The sequence below is a fragment of the Pseudorasbora parva genome, chromosome 7, assembly GCF_024679245.1.
Source record: "Pseudorasbora parva isolate DD20220531a chromosome 7, ASM2467924v1, whole genome shotgun sequence".
Taxonomy (NCBI): Eukaryota; Metazoa; Chordata; class Actinopteri; order Cypriniformes; family Gobionidae; genus Pseudorasbora; species Pseudorasbora parva.
In genome coordinates, this window is record NC_090178.1 from 10,117,855 (window position 1) to 10,145,218 (window position 27,364).

Here is a 27,364-nt window from a genome sequence, read left to right on the forward strand (position 1 = left end):
CATCGAAAAGGAGTGCCTTGCCATCAGGTGGGCCGTTCTCACCCTCCGCTACTACCTTCTGGGGCGGGAGTTCACCCTCTGTTCGGACCACGCTCCTCTCCAATGGCTCCACCGCATGAAGGATACCAACGCGCGGATCACCCGTTGGTATCTAGCTCTTCAGCCTTTTAAGTTCCAGGTGGTCCACAGGCCGGGTGCTCAGATGGCTGTGGCCGACTTCCTCTCCAGAAATGGTGGGGGGGGGGGGGGCCTGAGTCGGGTGGTGGGGGTATGTGGCAAGGGGGGCGTGGTTCAGCGAGGTCTGCAGCGGGAGAGAGAGCCGCGGGACGAGCGGTAAGTGAGTGGGTTGGAAGCAGATTAATAACACCTGTCTCTCGTTCCAGTAACGAGCGCGGAGAGGGGATAAAACCTCGGTGGAACCGGAGACCGAGGAGAGAGAGAGTCGGACTGTTGGTGCGAGAACCCCGAGACTGAGTTGACCCGGAAGCCGGAAGTGCCGCGAACCGGAAGTTATTGTTGCTTATGAGTTTGACTGAAAACACACGAAGAAGTGTGTTCTTGACATTGAGAAAGAGAAATAAAGAATACGCATCAGCAGTCCAGCCGACCCCTGTGTCCTCTTCCTTCCTTACTATATCGAACTTGCTACACCATGTAACAGCATTCTGTAATTGACACAAGTAACATAGCTGACTGAACACGTTACAATGTCACACAAGTAATTTACATGTCAATATCTTTTATGTTCCCACTTGCAAATAAACACAATGTACTATTATGTTTTTATTACCTTAGAATGAGCCATTTCTATCTACATACATCATGGGTTCCCTTAGAGTGAAGCCACCATTTTGTGCCGCCATGTTTCTACAGTAGCCCTAAACGGACAAACTGCTCTAAAGAGCACTAGCTACTCACTGCTGTCCCCCCGACGACAACATCTTTGTGCTGTGTCGGCCACCGTAACTTCTCTATGTGCTTCTAAAGGGAGGGGTGAGCGGTTAATAATTTGTGAATTAACGAAAATTATAACAATAATTGTTATAAATAGTTGCAATTCGCAACCTCACCTTTAAAAAAAGTTCATAAAAGAGATCGTAAAATTAACCTATTATGGCCCTTTTTACCAGATGTAATAGTCTCAGGTGTCCCAAGAATATAAGGTTTCAGTTAAAAATCCACCACAGATAATTGTAAATGATACCGTATATCTTTAAATGCAAATGAGCTATCTGAAATTCCAGAAGAGGGCTGTGCCTTTACAGCTTGTGACTTGGATATTCTGCCAAAAACTAAAACATCTGTTTGGATTTGATTATCATCTCTATCGCGGTCACACTCATATGACATTGCAGTACTTCATCATCATGAAAGTTTATCTACATGCATTTTGAAGTCATTTAAGTCTAAACTTCTAATATATGGGTTTCTGAGAGCACACATCCAAAGCACGTAACAGAAAGCCTGCATGTCAGACGGCGTGTCCTGTGAGTATTAAACTCTTTCACGTCTTACTGCGCTTAAACTGTCAAATACAAGGATGTCAAAAATGCACAAAGTTCACATAAACACAGTTGATTATTTATGTGGAAGTAAACAGCAAGTAGAGAAATGTGTGTGCAAACAAAGTAAAAGCTAAAAATAAGTTATTTCTGACAAAAAAAAAAATTGTCCTCAGTGACTGTGCTGACAATGTTACACAAATACTGTTACTGCACTTTTTGTTTGTTTTTAAATAATCACTATTCATATGCCAGACATTGAATATTTGAGTCACTTTCATTTTAGCACTTTAGTGTATCTAGCGGCATACAGTTTGACCGTAAAATAACTGACAAACTTAACAGGAAAACATATTTTTATTATTTTTATTAAAGGGGTCATGAACTGCATTGTTTTATAGTTTTATAATGTTTTTATGGGGTGCACTTTCCTGGGGTGTTAGTATAATTTTTAAATCAAAAATATTCATCTTTGATAAATAAAAGGCATTTTTCCTACCCTAATTTTAGCCTCTGATTTGAACCTATTTGAAGTCTGCTGTGAGACTTCAGTGTAAACACCCACTGCTGTGATTGGCTAACTTTTTAACTGATTTTTTTTTTACTTTAAAGGTGCACTATGCAGCTTTCGTCCACTGGAGGCCGCCTATTCAAAACAAATCGTAGTTTGATGACGCAAAGTGTGAGCGCAGCATCTTGGGAGATGTGGTCTTCTCATCACAGCCGGTGGAAAATAGGACTCGGGCAGAAATCACGTTCATGCATGCGGTTATTAACGTTACCGTAGTCTAAAGCAGAGCAGGACCGAGTGTTATGGACCTGAGCACAGCTGCTGGAGCGATTGTTAAACAAATATCCGCCTCGCGAATACCGGGACTTTTATTATGACGGGACGGGACACAGTCGCCGGGCGCCTGCACAAATCCGCTCTTCCGGTTATGATTTTGAGGTAATGTAGCTCTGTTTATCATATTAGATACATTAAAGTGTGTTCAAAACGATGTTATGACTTTACTCCGTGCGTTCACTTGTTCACACTGCTAAGAGTAAAGCGCTCCTGCGAAATAAAAGCCGAAACCGAGGGTAGCGCAGATATGACGCGATTGACAGCCGACTCCCTCAAATGCAATGTTGAAACGTCCCTGTCCTTAGTTAAAATAGCAATTTTCTCACAATTTACAAATAGTTGGAAACTTCTGGGATATAGTAGGTACTCAACTGAACAAAATATATAACACCGGCCTAGTGGTTTTTGGATATTTTACTGCAAAAATACTACATAGTTCACCTTTAAGCAAATTGTTACTCTCAAAGTTAACTAGTTGTGGAAAGTACTGATTATAGAAAGGTTGCAGCGAAGGTATTGTAGCCCACAGACATGTTGAGTGCATGAATGCGGTGATCTCATCATTGCAACTCAATTTCTGCACAGTGCAGATTACAGATAGCCTGACGTGGTCATACTCAATTCTAGTCAGAATATGAGTCTGAAACTGCTCAATTGGGCTGTGATTATGGAGCGTGCTTCAACCGAACCAGGAAAGACCTCAATTGGATAGACCTACAACCAATCAGAGCAATGAAGCCAGGCATTGTCAAATGTCAACAGAGCTCTTAATTGTTTTCTATGTCCGCGGGTTGAAGCGACTATTATGTGATATATAGACCCATTAATGCGAATTTTAGCAGGCAACCTGGCAAAAATAACACACATTTTATCCCCCAAACACCATTTTTTTCCCCCGGAGAACCCCCAGAGAAGCTATTGTTTAGGGCTAGTTGTTGGCTGATTTTGTTGTAAAAACTTGGCAACTCTCTCTCCATGTGCACTGGAATAAATGATATTAGCCGGTGTTGTAAAAAAATAAAAGCATTTAATGATATACAGAGTACTTACCCAACATAATCATCCTTTTGTGAAGGTGAATGCATACAAATAAGCTCTCCGTTTAGGATTTGAACAAATATAATCCAAGCTCCTTTGATGACGTGCATGATTACGTTAATGTTGATCATCTGTCCATCATCGGCCGCCCTGATGATTTCATTGGTCCAAACAGTTTCTGTTCGGAGATAATTACTCCTCTATGGATCGAGGCCAGACTAAACCGCCCGACCTAAAAAAATTGTGGGCGGGGCTGAGTTCGGCTGGCATCCAGGCTAGATTACAGATGCTTTCATCATAACTAGCAGTGCAAAAACAACGTAAATTATTATTATGTGAGTTTTGGTGTGAGTCCAGAACTCAGTAACCGATAAACTTGCGCTGTTTGATTGACAGCTCCAGCGACTGTAAAGGGAGCATCCCATATATAATTTAATCAGTTTAAATAACAGGTTATTTTCATCCGAAGACACACAATGTGAACTTTAGTCACTGGTTTGATTTACTGACACAAAGACAAAGAACATCAGACTGTACATGAATCATTACATATCAGAAATCACTGGTCACAGATCAGGCATTAGAGTTAACTAATGAAATGTACTGAATACAAATAAATAATGCTCAACTGAGACATTTACAATGTTGAAAATAAATACTTGCATTAGAATCCTTTGGAAGGTAATGCTGTTTTTAGTCCAGTGATCCTGTATCTCTTCTGTCTTCATCATCTCACTAACACGCCAGTCGGCGGGGCCAAAGTTACAATGATGAAGTAGGCGTTGATCGTCTTCTGCAGAGGTCTTTCACCTACAGACACATTCCAAAAAATAAAAGTTGTTTATGGACTAACAAGGAAGTTTTTATTTCTGAAACTTACAGGATAGTCTTATAGTATGATGAACTTTTATATTTCAAAAGCTCAAAGAAAAGTGAGAACATTTTATTTCTCAGTCCATGACTCCATGTTGTTTTTACTTTTGTACCCTAAATATAGAATTATGCATTAATTGCCTTCAAAATTCACATGTGCTCCCTCAGTTTGAACGGCATGACACTTCTTGCCATACTGTCTTTGATTATGGCATAGACATGTTTGAACAGATCGTGATGATTGAAACTCTGTGAAGAAGTTTGGCGGTAGTGGTATCTTTCAGAGATTGCTGTGAATGACAGAGAGCCATGCTTGCGATCACATGGCATTACACCTGCTGTCTCAGGCACAGCGTGAAGTCTTATATTTCCTGGCACTTGATGTCGTTGTTGTTTTATTTTCCTCAGGGTTCCTGCAGAGAAGAGCCTTGGACATTTACATTTGTTCAGTTTACCATGGCCTACCTCGTCTAAAAAGAAACCGAGACAAACTGAGGTTGCTCACAGGCTTCAGAGTCTGTTCAATATGGATGCTGGACTCTGACGTAAACCTGCAGTGAGAGCAAGGATGCATAAAATCATAATTTACATACATTACAAGATCTGCGACAGAAGCATTGCCCTTAGAATGACTACCAGCACTGTATACATAAGTAAACTCTAAACTGGACCTATACAGGACCTGAAAAGGGTCAGTACCCTGTGGCGTATGTTAAATTCACTCACACTCATGTATAACCATGCAGTGCTAACCTTTATAATGACCTTTATTTTAGCTGCCACACTAAATATACTCTTAAAGTGCAGCTCTGCCTTAAATGATCTTGCGTGTCCTTCTGCTAGTGTGACATAAAATGTGATTTAAGATGGTTATTGTGTAATGGATCAACTGACAGTCAGATACTGTAATGTCACACAGCACCTCTTACAGGACAGATGTTATATTGCAAGACCTTTCTCATTAAAATGATGCATGCCAGAACCTTTGGATTCATCTCACGGGATAAAAAGGCATCTATTTGTAATGAAAGTCACATTAAAACTGATCATCTTTTATATTTGCTATTTCCTTTTTTGTGTAATTTATTTTAGAACGTTTGAAACTTTAATGATATGTTAGAAAAGAAAATGAGAACTTGTACTATTTGCCTGTAAACCAGCCTTTGTAAATGAATGTCAATTACAAACAGTGTTATAGAAAACAGGAACATCAGTTTCAATTTGATTCATCTATTTGTAGCTTAACTTCCAAAATCGTATGCATGCATTTATTCAACTTTTGTCAAAAAGATAAACAAATAGGATATATTTAATTTTTTTTAACAGAAAATTTGTTGGAAAATATTGGGGGGTGGGGGTGGGTATATGTGAAGGATATAGGCCCTAGAACAAATATTTTTATTGTATGAATATTGTTATAGAATATTCAATGCATATTACATTTGTGAAACAAGCATCTGCTAAATTAATAAATGTAGTTACATTTAAAATAAAAATGTAATAAAAATGAAAACAAATTACTTTTTTCCACAATGATACTGATTATCATTTTTAAGTGTCTAACCAATAAGCAACCAGATTTATAATAATTGTATTTATATATTTTGACAAATTAATAACTAACTCATTAAAAACACTTGGTGTGTAATAATATGGTAATACACAAAAATATGTAGTATAGTTGTTTAGTACCGAAATTAAAGGCATACATTATGCCTACGTCGCTAATAAGTTTTAACGAAACGCGTTTGGCTCCTCGTGGGTCCCCGTCAATGCGGAAGTACCTACATGCTGTTTTTGACGCTCATTCATACAAATATAATATAATCTGTTATATTTCATATGAGGGAAAAACTATCAGAAGATGTTGCGCAGAAAGATAAACGGACGAGAAAATGCGGACAGTGTCATACCTGATAGAAAGAAGGTGGTAAAACACAATGAACTGTAACTCATGGGCTGAATGTATCTTTACTGTAGTAACTTTACTGTAGTAAAGGGTTTTTTTTGACATGGTGCCATGGTAACGCCATGTTTCTGTGCTTTGGTATTACTATGGTATATTTTGAAGTACTCTGTGAATACTATCGCAACGGTGTAAATCAAAGAATCATGGTATTACTATTTGATACTATCTCATGGCCATCCCATTTTTGGGGGGTACATACTGCTCTGTATGAATTTCATATTTCATTCTTAATAATAATACAAATAAAGAATAATGAAGAAATTAAAAGGTAATAAGAATTAGAAACTGGTTGCATGTTTGCATAAAAACTGCATTTGGAAGTAGTTTTAGACACTTCATGTCATGTGAACTGCTTACCCACAGACATCAGAGGTCTCCGGTGTTCCTGATGTGACTGTCTCTCAGAGGAGCTGCTGGGCTGTTGTATCCTTCTGGATGAAGGTTCTGCTCTTCATCATCTTCACTCCAGCTTTCCTGAACTACGCCTCTCTGCAGAGAGAGGGACAGGCACTGTCACCCACTGGTGAGACCTCATCAACTCTTCAGGAAGACTTTAGGATCATTTGTTTAAATATTTCTTTCTATTTGCAGGTGCCCAGCTGATTGATATCGGACTCGGCCAAAGTATCCATCTGTTGTGCAAAGGATATGGAAGACCAGTTGGTAGGTTAAAATGAATAATAATTTATCCAAAATGAAAATGAAAGTTTTTGTGCACAGTAAAATGGATGTTTGATTTGTGTTTCAGTTGTTCTTGATGCTCCAGCAGGAATGTCTTCAGATATTTGGTACCATATGCAAGAAAGTCTTTCAATATCAACAAAGGTCAGTTTAAACAAACTGCTAGCATGAGAACTGGACATTTGAAAACATTTAGCAATTAAAAATAAATCTTAAAATAAAAATTCATGTTCATTTATGAATGTTTCTTTAAAGGGTAAGTTCACCCAAAAATGTAATTTCTGTCATTAATTACTCACCCTCATGTCGGTCCAAACCCGTACGAACTTCGTTGATCTTCGGAACACAAATTAAGATATTAAGATAAAGTTATTTTTGTTTGTCTTTTGCACATAAAAATAATTCTCGTTGCTTCATAACATTAAAGGTGCACTATGCAACTTTCCGTCCACTAGAGGTCGCCTATTCAAAACAAAGGTGTAGTTTGATGACGCCAAGTTTGAGCCCAGTATCTTGGGACATGTGGGCTTCACCTCACAGCCGGTGGAAAATAGGACTCGGGCAGAATTCATGTTCATGGATGCGGTTATTAACGTTACTGTAGTGTGAAGCAGAGCAGGACCGAGTGTTGAGGAGCTGAGCACGGCTGCTGGAGCGATTGTTACACAAATACCCGCTTCGCGAGCACTGGGACTTTTATTATGACTGGACTGGACAGTCGCCGGGTGCCCGCACATCCGCTTTTCCGGTCATGATTATAAGGTAACGCAGCTCTGTTTATCATATTAGATACAGTTAAGTGTGTTTAAAATGATGTCATGACGTTACTCTGTGCGTTTGGTCGGCACTGCTGTGACATGTTCACACTGCTAAGAGAAAAGCGCTTCTGCCAAATAAAACCGAGGGTAGCGCAGATATGACACAATTGACAGGCGACTCCCTCAGACGCTATGCTGAAACGTCCCGGGTCCTTAGTTAAAATAGCAATTTTCTCACAATTTACAAACAGTTGGAAACATTTGGGATATTGTAAGTACTCAACTGAACAAAATATATAACACTGGCCTAGTGGTTTTTGGATATTTTACTGCAAAAATACTACATAGTGCACCTTTAAGGTTGAACCGCTAGAGTCACATGGACTGTTTTAACCATCTCTAAACTACCTTTCTGAGCCTTGGAAGTGGTTGTTGTGTTGCTATCTATGTGGGGTCAGAGAGCTCTCGGATTTTTTCAAAAATATCTTAAATTGTGTTCTGAAGATGAACAAAGTTCTTACGAGTTTGGAATGACATGAGGGTGAGTAATTAATGACAGAATCTTTGCATTTTTGTCTGAAATGTCCCTTTAATAACACAGTGTCTTAAGAGTAGTTATTTAGAAATTTCAGTTAATTTCAGTTACAATAATTGTACAGATTTTACTTTTGAACCTTTCTTTCAAAAGGTACGCATATGACCGGTTTCACAGACAAGGTTTAAGTTAGACTAAAATACATGTTTGAGCTGTTTTCCTTGTTTGTGAAACCGGGGGTAAAAATGACCTAATTGAATAATGCCTAATCCTGGCTTAATCTAAGCCTTGTCTGTGAAACCGGTCCATAGTATCATAGCTGGTATTGGTTTATTTGGATTATTCACTGAGGAAGTGAGTTGTCTGATTTGTATTCATTCCACGATTCAGACATTGGGTCTCATTCACTAATAATTGCTTCATTATTTCATATTTGTACGCACTTATTACAGAAAAAGATTCTGCTTAATTTGCGACGGATGTGTACACATTAATTTGTTCTTCTAATATTAATGAGCTGGAGCATGCCTGTCATTTTCACAAACATGCTGACAACCTTCTCCATGAATGGCTTTTAGCAGAGGGTCGTTTACAATCTGCATCCGCACATTTGCAAGTTTTCTTTCCTACAGTGGACTCACTGAAAGTAAATATAGCCTGAAGCCATTAGTAGGTCTCGTGCACTGTCCATTTGACATCATTTTCATCATCAAGAGATTGGTGCGGCGGTCCACCGCCCAAATGTTGTGACCGTGCGGACAGTGTGTGTACAACAGCGCATGTGCAAGTGACTTTGAGTGCTTGAAACAATGTGCACTAGAGAGTGAGCATGCGCTGAACAAGCCTTTAGGCGCTCACAGCCAAAGGCTTGTGTGATCAACTGTGCGCGAGAACTATACCCGGGCCTTTAATATTTACACAAAATATTCACCTCACCCAGTGCTCTTTTTGGTTTTTGTCTTATAAATGGTCTCACACCTATTTTGGTGTGAGAAACCACGGTGCTTATGGTGTTGACTATGACGTTATTTTTGCCCAGTCTTGTTCTCATCACATACTGCAATAATACTCAAGCTCACAACTCCCATTTCAGTGATATCTGTATTTTCAAAACAAAAAACTCTAATAATGATATATTCTTTTTAGAATGATCTAATGCAATCTCTTTCATCAACAAGAGGATAAAAGAAAGCCTTTCACTAGTGTCATGTTCAACATTAAATAAACAAGGCAGCACCAGAGATTTCATTGATTTGTGTCCAAAGTGACCATAAAGGCCATAAAGAGATTATTGATTTTTCTTCTTCTCCAGCAAAGCTACACGACTTCAGCTTTCAATGCATGTGCTCCTGTATTACTCTAGTAAGGTGAGGCAGTGAGGTGGTGAAGCATTTCTGTGACATGCTGTCAGACATTGATTTCTCATCTCAAATCTACAGTTGTGGAGTGCTGGAGATTCCTGTCGACAGCCTGCATTACAGTGCAATACAAACATTTGTAATAACTGATGATAAAGATGAACTGATGGTTTTAATGGTGGAATTATGCGTTTCAAGTTATTTCAATGCATACTTTATTTGTACATTAAAGGGTTAGTTCATCCAAAAATGAAATTGATGTCATTAATGACTCACCCTAATGTCGTTCCACACCCGTAAGACCTCCGTTCATCTTCAGAACACAGTTTAAGATATTTTATATTGAATCAGCGTATTTATTCATGATCCGGATCACATGTCAAACTGCCAAACTGCTGAAATCACGTGACATTGGCGATCCGACCCTTTTAACAACATTTATTTATAATAATAATAATTTTGAATTATTTAGATATAATTTATGTAATTATTATACCCCTAATCAATTACACATTTATCATTTTAGTTAATCAATCATTAATAGGCACTTTGTTAAAATGAATATAAATAGCCTACATAAAGTCATACAAATAATCTTTAAAATCAAGAAATAAAGCTATTAAAAAGAAGCTTACTGAGCTTAAATGTTCAATTCTCTCTATATATCAACTTACTTTTACTTAGATTGACGTATAATATTTTTTCTTTAAGTTGTCCTCTTTCATAGACAGCTCTTCATGGTTTGTAAATTTGTTCAAATTCTTAATATTTTTCAATCCTGTAACATTCTGCAGAAGAGAGAAGTGAATTTCTGCTTGTGATTGGCTGTTTACTCCTGATGTCACAGCTAAACTCCTGAACTCAAGAACAAAGCCTGAGTTGACAGAGAAAGCTGATGATCAGCATCATGGTACCAATAAAGCCTGAATAGATTGGTTTGGTTATGTCAACTCCAAACTAATCCTGTAACCCTGCATTTGTTAAACTATCATCATGGTACAGGTCCCTGCTCTCTTTTAATGATCTGTGATTTGTTGTTTCTCAGGTGTGCACCTATGACAGAGTCGGTCTGGGTTTTAGCCGAAGAACCCTGCAGAATGAAACTACAGGCACAGAGAAAGTCTGGGGAATATCAACCACTGGAAGGTACGAAAGTGTCTTAGTCAGAAATGTCCACTGCATTGCTTTCAAATAACTTAAAATTAAAATTTGATGAGATGAATTATAGCATTCTGGGAAATAATGTGTCCCTCCTCCGCCATGGTTCATAAAATGAAAGGACCTCCAGACACAATTGAAGAAATTGACATCTCTATAATGTCTATTCTGTACTGGTCAAATATTGACAATTGGGTCTTATACTTTTCTTTTTCTATATACACTACCTTTCAAATATTTGGGGACAGAAAGATGTTTTGAAAGAAATCTCTTAACCTCTTAAACTTTTTTTAGTTTAAGGAACATTTTTTGGGATTTCCGCCTGGATTTGGACTACCCAAATTGTAAAGCCTCCTATACACACATACAGTGGTCTAAGTTCAAAATGTTGGTGTCATTTTACAGGAAACCCTTTGAAGTTACACAAAACACTGCTAAAATTGATAAACAGGTAAGTATATGTTGTCTAAGCTGTAATAACCCCCCCAAAAAAGTAGGCGTTTATTTTTTTATATTTTTTAAAATATGAATTCATTTTTGAAAGTGTGTAACTTAGGCCCTGTGTGCTCTAGCACCATGCAGACAGTTTTGGATGTTTCCACTAAATTCCAGAAAAAAGTGGAACAAAAGAATTTTGTCTGTGTCATGTTGTATGCAAGATTTACTCAAATGGATCTGAAGGGACGAGCTATGTTGAATTGTTCAACAGTATACATTTCTTTCAAAACATTTTTTTTTCAGTAGTGTACTTGTCCACAATACATACGGTGCCTTGCGAAAGTATTCGGCCCCCTTGAACTTTGCAACCTTTTGCCACATTTCAGGCTTCAAACATAAAAATATAAAACTGTAATTTTTTGTGAAGAATCAACAACAAGTAGGACACAATCATGAAGTGGAATGAAATGTATTGGATATTTCAAACTTTTTTAACAAATCAAAAACTGAAATATCGGGCGTGCAAAATTATTTAGGCCCCTTTACTTTCAGTGCAGCAAACTCTCTCCAGAAGTTCAGTGAGGATCTCTGAATGATCCAATGGTGACCTAAATGACTAATGATGATAAATAGAATCCACCTGTGTGTAATCAAGTCTCCGTATAAATGCACCTGCACTGTGATAGTCTTAGAGGTCCGTTTAAAGCGCAGAGAGCATCATGAAGAACAAGGAACACACCAGGCAGGTCTGAGATACTGTTGTGGAGAAGTTTAAAGCCGGATTTGGATACAAAAAGATTTCCCAAGCTTTAAACATCCCAAGGAGCACTGTGCAAGCGATAATATTGAAATGGAAGAAGTATCAGACCACTGCAAATCTACCAAGACCTGGCTGTCCCTCTAAACTTTCAGCTCATACAAGGAGAAGACTGATCAGAGATGCAGCCAAGAGGTCCATGATCACTCTGGATGAACTGCAGAGATCTACAGCTGAGGTGGGAGACTCTGTCCATAGAATACTGGTCGTATACTGCACAAATCTGGCCTTTATGGAAGAGTGACAAGAAAAAAGCCATTTCTTAAAGATATCCATAAAAAGTGTCGTTTAAAGTTTGCCACAAGCCACCTGGGAGACACACCAAACATGTGGAAGAAGGTGCTCTGGTCAGATGAAACCAAAATTGAACTTTTTGGCAACGATGCAAAACGTTATGTTTGGCGTAAAAGCAACCCAGCTCATCACCCTGAACACACCATCCCCACTGTCAAACATGGTGGTGGCAGCATCATGGTTTGGGCCTGCTTTTCTTCAGCAGGGAATATGGTTAAAATTGATGGGAAGATGGATGGAGCCAAATACAGGACCATTCTGGAAGAAAACCTGATGGAGTATGCAAAAGACCTGAGACTGGGACGGAGATTTGTCTTCCAACAAGACAATGATCCAAAACATAAAGCAAAATCTACAATGGAATGATTCAAAAATAAACATATCCTGGTGTTAGAATGGCCAAGTCAAAGTCCAGACCTGAATCCAATCGAGAATCTGTGGAAAGAACTGAAAACTGCTGTTCACAAACGCTCTCCATCCAACCTCACTGAGCTCGAGCTGTTCTGCAAGGAGGAATGGGCAAAAATTTCAGTCTCTCGATGTTCAAAACTGATAGAGACATACCCCAAGCGACTTACAGCTGTAATCGCAGCAAAAGGTGGCGCTACAAAGTATTAACTTAAGGGGGCCGAATAATAATTTGTCAGTTTTTGATTTGTTAAAAAAGTTTTTAACAGTTTTTAAGTTTTTAAAGGGGCCGAATACTTTCACAAGTCACTGTATATTGTATGGATATACTGTGCAGTAAATCTGAAAGCAAAGAAACAGCCCTGATACACATGAACAGTTTTAATCCACAAGCGGGTATCTGTGCGTCTTATGTCCTTGACAATGACCTGCTCTACTATTCAGTCAGTGCTGTAGGAGAGAGATGTCTTTGTCGTTGTCCTCTGGCAACAAGACGTACTGACTTTAGGGTTTTTCATCCTACATCTGAAATCACTCTTATCATGTTGCTTGTTGACATTGTAACATGTAGCATTTCTTCATGCATTAAGGTGATGTGTGGAGAGAGAGGACAGTGGAGTTGGTTATCAGTGGTCTTTTTTCTCTCCTCTGTCTGGCCTCTAGAAGCAGGCAGATGGCAAGCTTCAAGGAGAGGTATCAATTTTACTAAAGTTCTATAAACGGGGAGCGGAAATGTTTTTTTAATATTTTTAAACCTTGTAATTTGGAACCTTTTATGCAAATAAAAGCCTAAATTTAATCTGTTTTTGACCAACTTCTTGCCCCCCTGCACATCCCAAAGACATACGGCAGTAAGTCACTCAGCGCTCACTGAATCTTCATGGCCTTTTAGTTAATGAGGGATGTCAGAAATAAAACCCATTAGTGTCTCATGGTACACAGTGCTTATTAGTTTAGTGTGTCAGCCTCTGGTTTGAGGTCAGTTTGTCCTTCATGTAACATCACTGACCGCTTTAAAATCTGAGCCGGAGTCTAGGACAGTGGGTGTCCCGTCTGGAGGTGAACGGACATGTGTGTCATAATATGTCCCGGTGATTAATGAACTGTCAGATGAGTCATGTCTAGACTTCACTCGCACAAACCTGCGCTCATTCCTGACCTGTATCTCTCCTCTTATATCCTTTAGGATGGTGGATGACCTTCATCGATTGATCAAGGCTGCGAATATAGCCACACCCTTCATTCTGATTGGCTCTGAGCTGGGCACACTCAATGGCAGGTTCTATAGCCACATCCATGACACGTAAGTCACCTCGTTCTGCTTGGAAACAATCAGGAAGTTTGTTACCACCACAGAATGCATGTTCAGTGTGTGCATTACATTGGTGAACTTTATTGAATAGGCCTAACAGGGATTATCTTTCAGGCATTTATACCTACTAGGGATGTAACGAGACACTTAGCTCACGAGATGAGACATTTTTACATTAGTATTTTTGAGAAAGTCCTCATTGATGAAATGCATTACTAGAAAAATAGTCTGCAGGTACGTTTTGAAATGTTTTAACTAATCAACTTGTCATTTCAAATTAATGTCATTTCAGTTCTACTTTCTGAATATGAATTATCATATGCAGTAAAAGATAACAATACTCAAGCACCAAACTCAACTGACTGGCTTCTCTCCTGTATGATTGTCTCTTAAGTCCTTAGAATGGCACATGATTTATGAGCTTCTACGACTTTTAACATCCAAACTGAACTTCTTTCCATATTAAGTTCAAACAATAAGTGCAACCTTAATCAAAGTACTCAATATCTCAATATTCAAAGTGCAAATATGACCGATTTTTTTTCTTCAATCATGATATAAAACTAAGAGATGGTTACAACTACACAGCCCAGCCTAAGATAGCTTTCATACTGAGAGATATTTGCATGCTTCAGGGAGCCGATTTCAAACAGCTGTCAGTCTTCTTGTCACGCTATCAGTGATCAGTGCTGCGTACTGTGGTCGACTCAAAAAAGCTTGTGTTGGATGAGCTGATGGAATTGAAACGACCGTTGTCCACTGTAATTAAATTGTTTAAATTTCTATATAAAAAGCAAAACGAGAGTGGAGACTTAATGTAAAAGTTGCCGTGGCATATTCTATCCTGACAATATATCATGACAATATGACGCAAGACAGCTTTTCCCCTCAATGAGAAATCTCGTCTCATTTTAATCTTGTGAGATCTCGTGGCATGAGTTCTCGTCACACCCCTAATACCTACCATGACCATAAGATCCATTAGGGCATAATGGGACCAACCTTTCGGCACACTCGCCCCAACCCTCCATCTGACAGATTTAACGTTTCATCTGCTCTGATGTGCAGCTTTAAGACCCATATATTCAGCAGTGTCAGCCTTGTAGCACCCAAGGACTGAAAATATTGTCCCTGCTGCGGCTCTGAGGCCATTCATCTCACTCGATAGACACTGTTCATTTCTCCCTGGTTACAGGACGAGCTAGCTCGGTGTGTGTGCTGTAAGGTCTCATCTGAGCTCTTGAAACTTCTTCTGTGTGGTCTTTTCTCTCTCTCTCTCTCTCTCTCTCTCTCTCTCTCTCTCTCTCTCTCTCTCTCTCTCTCTCTCTATCTCTCTCTATCTTCTCTTTCTCTCTTATTCTGTCTCTTCAGGCAAGTGTCTGACCTGGTGCTGATCGATCCTATCCCAGAGGATGTCTTTGAAGAGGAGAAGTGGCAGCAGTTCTGGTGAGTCATCAGCCGAGCGAGGAGCGCGAGAGAGAGCGAGAGCGAGAGAGAGCGAGAGAGAGCGAGAGAGAGCGAGAGAGAGAGAGAGAGAGAGAGAGAGAGGAGAGAGAGAGAGAGAGAGAGAGAGAGAGAGAGAGAGAGAGAGAGAGAGAGAGAGAGAGAGAGATAGAGAGAGAATAATACAATTATTAACACATTATCTAGACAATAAAATAAAAATACAGTGTGAAACACACGCACAAATTAATCCAGGATACCTTTCGAAAGAAAGAAGATCATACATGGCATGTGTGTGTTAGGCACTTATACCAGCTATGTGAAGCGTGTCATTTTTTAGGACGTTAAAATACTTTCTCTTACTTTAAGTAAGCCATTCAGAGCGTTGAATCTCCTCCAAAAGCATACCAACTGTAGCTGTATCAACACATTAATCTGTTTGTTTTATCATCCCGAGTAGCCAGACATAATGAAAACAAACATTATTTTGGCAATTAGGTTTGGTTATGCTAGTGGCACATAAATTACACACTTTCTTTTTTTTAAGGGACAATAATTAATGGATTAAATCATGCCTGTGTATTTAATTTGTATTCATTGATATACACAGACATAATATATCATTTAATAGTCTAAAATTATACTATCTGAAAAATATTTGATATCTATATAATATTAATGTTTCATTAAATACTATTAAATCCAGATTTATTTATTTTTAAAATATTTATATTTTTAAATATTATGGTATTTTTGAACATAAAAGTCTGTTTACATAATATATATATATATATATATATATATATATATATATATATATATATATATATATATATATATATATATATATATATATATATATACATATATATATATATATATATATATACATATATATATATATATATATATATATATATATATATATACATATATATATATATATATAATATATATATATATATATATATATATATACATATATATATATATATATATATATATATATATATATATATATATATATATATATATATTACAGTGCCTTGCGAAAGTACCCTTTTGCCACCGAACCTTTTGCCACATTTCAGGCTTCAAACATAAAGATATAAAACTGTATTTTTTTGTGACGAATCAACAACAAGTGGGACACAATCATAAAGTGGAATGAAATTTATTGGATATTTCAAACTTTTTTAACAAATCAAAAACTGAAAAATTGGGCGCGCAAAATTATTCGGCCCCTTTACTTTCAGTGCAGCAAACTCTCTTATTAAAAAATAAATAGAATCCACCTGTGTGTAATCAAGTCTCCGTATAAATGCACCTGCACTGTGATAGTCTTAGAGGTCCGTTTAAAGACTGATCAGAGATGCAGCCAAGAGGTCCATGATCACTCTGGATGAACTGCAGAGATCTACAGCTGAGGTGGGAGACTCTGTCCATAGGACAACAATCAGTCGTATACTGCACAAATCTGGCCTTTATGGAAGAGTGGCAAGAAGAAAGCCATTTCTTAAAGATATCCATAAAAAGTGTCGTTTAAAGTTTGCCACAAGCCACCTGGGAGACACCAAACATGTGGAAGAAGGTGCTCTGGTCAGATGAAACCAAAATTGAACTTTTTGGCAACGATGCAAAGCGTTATGTTTGGCGTAAAAGCAACCCAGCTCATCACCCTGAACACACCATCCCCACTGTCAAACATGGTGGTGGCAGCATCATGGTTTGGGCCTGCTTTTCTTCAGCAGGGACAGGGAAGATGGTTAAAATTGATGGGAAGATGGATGGAGCCAAATACAGGACCATTCTGGAAGAAAACCTGATGGAGAATGCAAAAGACCTGAGACTGGGACGGAGATTTGTCTTCCAACAAGACAATGATCCAAAACATAAAGCAAAATCTACAATGGAATGGTTCAAAATAAACATATCCTGGTGTTAGAATGGCCAAGTCAAAGTCCAGACCTGAATCAAATCGAAAATCTGTGGAAAGAACTGAAAACTGCTGTTCACAAACGCTCTCCATCCAACCTCACTGAGCTCGAGCTGTTCTGCAAGGAGGATTGGGCAAAAATTTCAGTCTCTCGATGTTCAAAACTGATAGAGACATACCCCAAGCGACTTACAGCTGTAATCGCAGCAAAAGGTGGCGCTACAAAGTATTAACATAAGGGGGACGAATAATAATTTGACAGTTTTTGATTTGTTAAAAAAGTTTGAAATATCCAATAAATTTCATTCCACTTCATGATTGTGTCCTACTTGTTGTTGATTCTTCACAAAAAATTACAGTTTCATGTCTTTTCAAAGCCTGAAATGTGGCAAAAGGTCGCAAAGTTCAAGGGGGCCGAATACTTTCACAAAGCACTGTATATATATATATATATATATATATATATATATATATATATATATATATATATATATATATATATATATATATATATATATATATATATATATATGTATGTGTGTGTGTGTGTGTGTATATATTATTATATTTTAATATATATTGTACTTAATCAGGCATGACATTTTACAACCTTCCTAATATCGTGTTGGTCCCACTTTTGCTGCCAAAACAGCCTTGACCCATTGAGGCATGGATTCCACCAGACCCCGGGAGGTGTGCTTTGGTATCTAGGACAAAGATGTTAGCAGCAGATCTTTTAAGTCCTGTAAGTTGCAAGGTGGAGCCTCCATGGAACAGACTTTTGTTTAGCACATCCCACAGATGCTCCATTGGATTGAGATCTGGGAAATTTGGAGGCCAAGTCAATACCTTCTCAAACCATTCCTGAACCATTTTGCTTTGTGGCAGGGTGCATTATCCTGCTAAAAGAGGCCACATTGCCCAAAGCATTAATCTGCTTCTGCTGGCTTGCCTTCTTCCCAGAGTGCATCCTGGTGCCATGTGTTCTCCAGGTAAGTGACGCACACGCACCCGACCATCCAAGTGATGTAAAAGAAAACGTGATTCAATCAGACCAGGCCACCTTTATCTATTCCTCCCTGGTCTAGTTCTGATGCTCACTTTGGCGCTTTCAGCTGTGGACAGGGGTCAGCATGGGCACCCTGACTGGTCTGTGGCTGTGCAGCCCCATACACAACAAAGGGCTAGCCTTTGCTCCCCACATGGGTCAATGAGCCTTGGCTGCCCATGTCCCTGTCGCCGGTTTACCACTGTTCCTTCCTTGAACCACTTTTGATAGATACTGCCCATTTTCCTGCTTCTTACACATCAACTTTGAGGACAAAATGTTCACTTGCTGCCTAATATACCCCACCCACTAACAGGTGCCGTGATGAAGAGATAATCAAGGTTGTTCACTTCACCTTTTTTATGTTAGGTGTGATTAATCGTGATTAATCAATTTCACAGCCCTATTTCAGTGTATATATGAATTATTAATATTATATAAATATCAAATATTGCATTCCAATAAAATATACATTCTTAAATATTAATATTTTAATATTGATTTACAAAATTAGATTTCAGATGTAATATTATTAATAATTACAGTATTTAGTCCTGAGCTGATGCAAAAGTGTGTTCAAAACCTGGTAATTCATGTTATTGCAGCATAATTGTATTTTTCTTTCTTATAAAATCTATGTACATTTATATCAATTTAAAACTAAAATCCTTTTCTTTTGTGCAGCTCTCTTAGTTTCTTCAACTCGTTTTGTTTAATATTTTATTGCAACCAAATGTGACCACTTTTTTGATTTTAGTAAAGATTTAAATTGAGTCATTGTTAGTTTACTCCTGTACTCCTGTACTGTTTTACATTTACAGTGTCTTTTATCACAGCTGAGAGGAGCAAGTACTACACTTTCTTTTGTTTAGTCCTAAAAATCTGAGCTGCTCATTGACACTAATATACAGCCCACATAAGCACTCATGAAATATTTACACAGCCACGTACAGCTCCAATTGCATGGGTATTTACAGCTAGTTGCAGTATATGTCCATAGTGAAGCATACTGAAGCTATTGAATTTCAAGTCAGTAAGAAATCACATTTCCTGGCCTTGTTCTACCTGTTACTGGAGTCATTTAACAGGGACATGATCGCAATTCCTCAGAGATCCCTGCTTTAAAAGGCTCTCCTTCCAACTCAGAATATCCCATTTCATAAACTCTGCCTCTATTATTTATCGCCATTATGCGACTCGAATGAGTTCAGCTAGATAAGAAATGAATATGCCCGGATTGACTCATTTGTACATGACTGGACGTGAAGCAGCGCAATTTATCTGGGAAATGTGCGCAATTACGCTTTGATTAATAGATGCTCAACCTATTGAGTGCAAGACGGTACATGCAATCCAATTACTTAGGAGACAGTGAATTAAATGTTGTAGATATTAACCCAGGGCTTAAGTTAATATCCATATCGCCCAAGTTTTATTACTGATCTTGCTTAAGTCATAAGTGCTGCTGTGCAATATAAATACTAAATACTCTTTTTATTTTAGAGCAGCTTGCAGGCTGGAGGAATCCGTAGAATTTTCTACAATGTACTTTAAATTACATGTATAAAATCAAATTCCTTTTGGAACTTATATTGTAATTAGAAACTGATCCTAAAGGATTCTAATGGGAGTTTTCTTATGTTATTCCATTAGAACACAAAAAGCTAGATATTTTATGAAGCATACACTACTGTTAAAATTAAAGGCTAAGGATTTAAAAAAAAGACAGAAATGAATATGTTTATTCAGCAAAGACATATTAAATAAATCAAAAGTGATAGTAAAGACTTTTTACTTGTTTTCCACAAATATAGCAGCACAACTGTCAACATTGAATCAGAAATGTTTTTTTGAGCAGTATATCAGCATATTAGAATGATTTATGAAGGATCATGTGACACTGAAGACTGAAATATTTCTGCTGGAAATTTTGCTTTGCCATCCCAGGAATGAATTACATTTGAAAATATATTAAAATAGAAAACAGGTATTTTAATAATTTGTAATAATATTTCATAATATTACTTTTTTTTATCAAATAAATGCATCCTTGCTGACATTATACTTCTATCAGAAACATTTAAAAATCTTATCGGTCTCAAACTTTTTAATAGTTGTGTAGCTCCCAATAAGACTCGTAGTTTCCCAACAAGATAAACTGCCCATTCCTGGCCAAATCATCTGGCACTTCAGAGCTGACATAAGTTGAATCTACAACTTATCCAGCTAAAATCAGCTTAAAATGAATTTGAGAACAGTTTAGGTGGTCAACTTACTGGGCTATCTGTCTTGAACCAGCAACAAACCAGCTAGCATTGCAAAACACTGGTTTTAGCTGCTTGGGAATATATGGTCTTTTTTGGCCTATTTCTCTAAAAAGAATTGCTGTAGTGACAAAAACAAAGAAACAAAACAACAAAAAAACAAAAAAACAGCTGAACTAAATTCCTGTGAGGTTTACACAGTAGACTGTGTTTTTGCTTTTGAAGGAACAGAAGGCTGTCAGAAAACCCCATGCTGGCATTTACACGCAAACATGTCAGAATTGTCAACTTTCAAAGTCTCTCTTGAGAAGGATTTCCCCCAAGATAAAGTCTTCTCTGTCTTTGCATCCCATCATTCAAACGGCAAAATAAAGCTCATACAATTACTGTGGCTGATGCTGGAGCCGTTGAACAATCTGGAAATGTTAATATTTACACACACACACATGCACCGCACGTACACACGCCTGGTTTGCAATCTTTGTGGGGACTCTCCATGGACGTAATGTTTCTATTCTGTAAACTGTATATTCTATCCGCTTACACTAAACCTACCCATCACACAAAACTTTCTGCGTTTTTATGGGGTCTTTCCGTAGACATAAAGATTTTTATACTGTACAAACTGTATATTCTGTTCCCTAAACCTACCCATCACAGAAAACATTTTTAAATTTTCAAAAAACACAAGGTTCCCACTAGATCAAAGATTTCAAAGTGTGGGGGGAAACTTTGTCCCCGTAACTGACCCCTGGGGAAAAATTTAATCAAGCAGTCAATCAAAAAATAATTGTGACTTAATACGTATATGTATCAAGTAAGTCATACTGGGAAAATTGCTGGCCATTTTCTTCCATTTCTTCTGTAGTATTAAATTCCAGATCCTTGGAATTTACGTCTGGCTCCAATAATGACAAATAACTGTAATTCGAGTTTCTTTTGCTGGGGCGACTGCTGTCCGTATGGAGTAAGGCCACAGTATCCTTGCTGTGTTTACAGCCGTTCTTGTTCACACACAGTGTATCACAGTGAGACAGGACTGCCCCCTTCTGACCACATTTAGAATGACTTCACAACCTCTGCCAGTTTCTGTATTTATGACTTTACACACAGCTACATTTGAGCATTAAAGGGATAGTTCACCCAAAAACGAAAATTCTGTCATCATTTACTCACCCTGAAGTTGATCCAAACCAATGGGACTAATGGGGCACATCAACTGTTTGGTTACAGACATTCTTCAAAATATTATCTTTCGTGTTCAGAAGAAAGGAAGAAATACATACAGATTTGGAACAACTAGAGGGAGAGAAAATAATGACAGAATTGTAATTTTTGGGAGAACTATCCTTTTAAGGTTCAACTGTTTTTCCCCCCTTTTTTCAAAGGAAGCATTATTTAGACTCAACCGCTATAATGTTGTCAAGGAGATTCAAAATATTTAAAGGGTAACTAAACCCCTGTTCACAGCCTAACTCCGCCCTCTGGCAATATTTGAAAAATGCTGCAAAAGTGGGCAGAGCCCAGTGGAGGCAGAGGGGACGAGACGAGGGCGGCGCTGAGCGGGGGGCGTGCACCTGAGACCCGTAGTGACAACTTGTTTGACAGTTGTCAGACTCGCAAAGATTGATAGTGACTGGAGTGAGGACAGTAGTTTTGCAACAGAGCAGTCATCTAAACTAGAGGACTTTTCTCCACCACCTTCACCTGAAGTGGAGGAGGGTGAAATGTCTGTAGACACAGAGTTTGTTGGCTCAAACTGCTTTAACTCCCGATGCATACGATGCTTTCATTCATTCATGCTAGCGAAGCAGCAGCGCAAGAGAGAATGAGATCACTAACTAATCTATGAACACTGAACAGCCATATCCTTATACTGAATGCCACAAAAAGCGCAGGACCAATAAGTTCAAACCTAATAGCCTATTACAACAGATTTCCTCATATTAAATATTCCTCATGCATTAAATAAAAGTTAGACTACATACGCCCGCAGTCTAGCACGTTACGGATTTGTTGTTCGTTACCACGGCAACCATTTGCGTGTCAGGGTTTGTCTGAAAGCGTCTGAGGTATGAAAATTATCTGTAGACATGACAGGTGGCAAAACTATCAGAAGAAAAGCTTAACATGTACTTACAACTGCATTATATATCTGTATTTTCTTAATTAGGATGTTGAAAGCAAGTGAAGAGAAAGTTTCATTCATAATGTTTCTACTTCATTTAGCATGAGCGCTCATACTGGACTGAAGCCGTTCTCATCATGTGATCACGGAAAACATTTCTCAGGGCGTGGTGAGCTCGTGCCAGGGGCGTGGATAGTGAGCCGTTGGAAGTACAAACCTACGTAACGAAGTACCATAACGTCCAATAGGAAAATTCAACTGCAGTAGCCACCGTTCAACCTTAAGAGGGCAGCACTAAGACGTTTTTATACCATATATTATAGAATTTAAACACTTTAAACCCAACTGTCAAAACATTTACTCGACTCAATGAACAATAATAATAAAGCTCCATTCTTGCAGATCATTAACTAAAAAAAGTTGTTCTAGGGTTTAGTTACCCTTTAAACATCATTTGGGAGGGTTTTAGCTTTTAATATGAGCTATTTCTAACACCAATTAATTAATTAAAAGTCAGGTTAATATCAGGTATTTCTAGAAAATAGATAAGCGACAAGACTTTTGTCAGGGACTGTATATCTCTCTAAATGTGTACACTTTTGGACTAAAGGTTTGTAGCCTACGTTGTGTACAAACAGAAGCAGTTAGCAAAAAAAATGTAATGGGAACAAATGTGATTGAATATGTAGAGGTTTTTGCCTCATTCTGTTCAGAATATCAATAACTCCTGATTGACCTAATCCTATCAGAAATTAAGAATTATTAGTGTTGTTGTAAATAGTTGTCAAAAATCAAAGTTATCTAATATAATACTTCAGAGCTCAAGGTTATAATATTTATAGCAAAAAAATGTCTCTAACAGCTCCCAAAAATAGTCTATACGCTATATAGCTCCACTGTGGTTTGTGATTTATTTTAAAAGAAAAAAAAAAACTTTTCAAAACATTCCTCCCTCTTTTTTTCACAAATCACAATTTTGTACACAGACTTATTTATAAGTGCACAAACTTATTTTGTTCTGTTCATTGCACAAACATTGCACAAGTTGTATAGACCACTTTAATTATACATTTTTCTAATGATGCTTCTCTTGTACTTTGTAATTTTGACCGATCCTGCACACTACTATGCTGTTAAACGTGATCATGCGAAATGTAATCTTTTGGGTTCTTTGAAAGTCTGACAGGTTTGAAACAAAGCAAATGATGACTAAATGATAACTTTTTTTGGATAACTTTTAATGCTTAATAACATCTCTGACATTTCAAATTTCTGAGTAGCACTGATGCAGCAGGTGCTTCATTAGCCTCATGATTTACATCATTACTAAAAACCTCTTAAATATGTTCACCCAAAAACGAGCCCTCCTGCTTTCATCTCCCTAACACGCTTTTCCAAACCCTGATGCTACCTGTGTGAACTCGTTGGCCTCCTCAGACTATTAATTAGCTGTTGACAGTTCAGTGATTCCCGCTAATGAAGATCCATTGCTTTGTCTCCACCGTGCCGCAGTCAGGAATGGTGTGAAGTTGTGGCGTCACGTGAACCGCTTCACAACCTGAGAAACCAAGAGGAAATCTGTAAATATGATGTCTTCATGAGAGCTTCATGCGTATAGAGCATCAGGGGGGTCTGCTACACCTCTCCTCACAGGCTCTTTCATCATTAATACAGATCAGATGAACGTTTCTTATAGATGTCTCGAGGATGTGAACCATGTCCCATGAATTGCCATTGGGCATGAACTATCTTTGTTTCTGGGCCGGATTCTTGCTGAGCTGTATCTTAGCAGGCTGTTACAATAGAGAAAGAGAGATCAGTCTTTTTTATTCTAGTTCACTTCCCCCCCCCCCCCCCCCCCCCCCCCCCCCCCCAGGCTAAAAACCTCCAAACCCTCCATCTGGGTCAGTTGCAGTGGCCGAGATGGTTTTTGATGTGTGAGAAATAATTTAGCACCTACAGCGCACACGTTTTTCCTCGAGCCTCATATATGAAACATTTGAAATGATGTGGGAAAAAAGTGTGATTATAACCCTTGACTGCTAATGATGCAAATCGCAAGTCTGGCTCAATAGAAACACAATGTCAGCCTTTTCCTCTCACAGCTAAGGATTTTAAATATGTCTTATTTGTCAATTTAAGAAGTGAATTATCAGTTGTTACATTTTAACTACATTATTAAATGACAAATAAATAGATGTTTAAACGTATTTATTTAATTCACATTTTATTGAGTTAAAAAGTGACTTATTTATCGTTACATTTTGATTGCTTTTCTAAATTACAAAAATACGTATTCATTTAATTCGCAGTCTGAAAAGTGATGTTCGAGTTAAAGTATGTATTTAAATGTGAATTTTTACTTACCAAATTGAATAAATATATTTTTTGTTTATTTATTACTTTTAAAATATCAAGCTTTTGACTGCCTGTTACAGATGGGAATTTAATGATTCTAGTTTTGATTCCAATTACTGATTTTAATCTGTAAAAAAAAATATGAACATAAAATATCCGTGATGTCACCCATAGGATTCTGAAGAGAAGTTTTGAAACCTCAAACTCAGCAGTTGCCTTCTTGGCAGTGCAGATAACAGAAAATGGGCAAAGAGGCGGAGCTTCACTGGGGCGGCAGTGGCTCAGTGGTTCATGTAGGTTGTCTACAAACCAGAAGGTTGGTGGTTCAATCCCCGGTTCCACCTGACCAAGTGTCGAAGCGTCCATGAGCAAGACCCCTAACCCAGCTTCTCCCGACGAGCTGGATGGCGCCTTACATGGCTGACATCGCCGTCGGTGTATGAATGGGTGAATGTGAGGCAAAAATGTAAAGCGCTTTGGATAAAAGCGCTATATAAATGCAGTCCATTTAGTCCATCCATTTAGCTTAGGCAACGGGATGACTTGCAGACAAACGGCAATCCACCTGTCACTGAAAATGGAATCACTGACATATCAACTAAATCAATTGTTTTCTTGTCTGGGTTTTGGAATGCATGGTTTCACCTCTTCTGTGCATACTTTCTTGTTTTTATCCTTTATCTAAGCCTGTTTTTCACCCCCTGCTGGTCGTTGTGTCCCCAGTCGCCTTTAATGAAAAGACCCGGTCAGCTTTAGCTTCAGCGGATACATCACGTAGACACGGGATAGGAGAGGGATGCTTCTGACAGCAACACACATCTATTAGCCTCATGGTGAGGGCAAGAAAAGACCAAATTTCAATTTACCGCCTGTGAAAATGCAATCTACTCATACTGGGTCTGGGAGCTTGAGAGAGGTTGGTGGACTTTATGACTGAGGTCAACGACAGACACTTTGTCACATAAGCAATTGGACAGAGAAAAGCAAAAAGCAGGTCTATTTTAAATGACTTTCTATTTTAATATATTTTAAAATGTAATTTATTTCTGTGATGGCAGCATCATTACTCCAGTCTTCAGCGATCCTTCAGAAATCATATGATGATTTTGTGGTCAAGAAACATTTCTTATTATCAATGTTACAAATGGCTGTGTTGCTTAATTTGTGTTTTCTTTTTTTTTTCTCAGGATTGTGACAAATAGAATGTTCCAAATAACAGTATTTACTTTAGTATAATTATAAACGTCTTTAATGCCTCTTTGAATCATTTTAATGCCTTTCTGAATAAAATAATTTATTTCTGTTAAAAAAAAAAGGCGTTTGAATCCGTTTGAGCTAATTTACATTAACAAATTGAACTTGAACACGTTTTCACACTAAACTTTAAAATCCATTGTAGTATTTCTGTCTTAACACTCATGATTTGTGAGACATGAATTATGATCTGGCATTTAATAATGAAGTACGTGTTGTATATTCAGCATGGTTACTGTCTTTTCAATCAGTTTACAGTTATGTCCTGCCCCTGTGTTGTTTTCATTGTTGTAATTGGCTTGACACTATCATTGTGAATCCTATTTGAATTGTGTTGTGTGTTTTTTTATTTATTATTATTATTACTGCTTCACTCTGTGCAGTTTATTTTTGGCTCCAGACCACAGACAGCACCCTGCCATAAATATAAGCCGGCATTATTTGTATTCTGCGCCACGGTTGGCAAGCCATCTCAGAGCAGGTCTATTTTTCAACCTCAGCCTAGAAATATCATTCCACGCCACCCACTGCAAACAGGACAGAATACAGATGTGCCCGAATGGCCCGTTTATTATTCAGATATACAGCTCTTGTGGAGCTTCATAGGCCATGTTCCATGATTATGGCACACATTTTTTAGGCTTTAAAGTTACAAATTACACATTTTGTAATGAGTGATGATGATATGAGTATTTTACCTAAATGTGCATAACATGGCATGCAAAATTTTGGATGCATCACATGTCTGTATACCCATTAAAATGGTAACATTTTTGGCCTTTACCATGTTTTTAGCAGCTTTAACTACACCATTAATGCAATAATTAAAAAAAAATTATTGGTGGGTCACTGTTACTCTTCATAAAATGATTGTAGAGCCACTGTAGTGAGATGGGCTTTGTAACGTCGTCTTTAGTGCCTTTTATGGGTCTTGAGAGAGGAAAT

At 37.9% G+C, this 27,364-nt stretch overlaps 1 protein-coding gene across 1 annotated transcript; it reads left to right on the forward strand.

The window, feature by feature from the left end:
* The first annotated feature begins 6,015 nt into the window (after positions 1-6,015).
* LOC137083494 (uncharacterized) lies at positions 6,016-26,360 on the forward strand. Its single transcript, XM_067449444.1, has 9 exons — positions 6,016-6,187; positions 6,593-6,752; positions 6,821-6,892; positions 6,978-7,054; positions 10,607-10,707; positions 13,863-13,979; positions 15,360-15,434; positions 18,256-18,359; positions 26,353-26,360. Exons 1-9 carry the CDS (start codon positions 6,125-6,127, stop codon positions 26,358-26,360), a joined length of 777 nt encoding a protein of 258 aa, XP_067305545.1. The 5' UTR covers positions 6,016-6,124.
* The last annotated feature ends 1,004 nt before the right edge of the window (positions 26,361-27,364 follow it).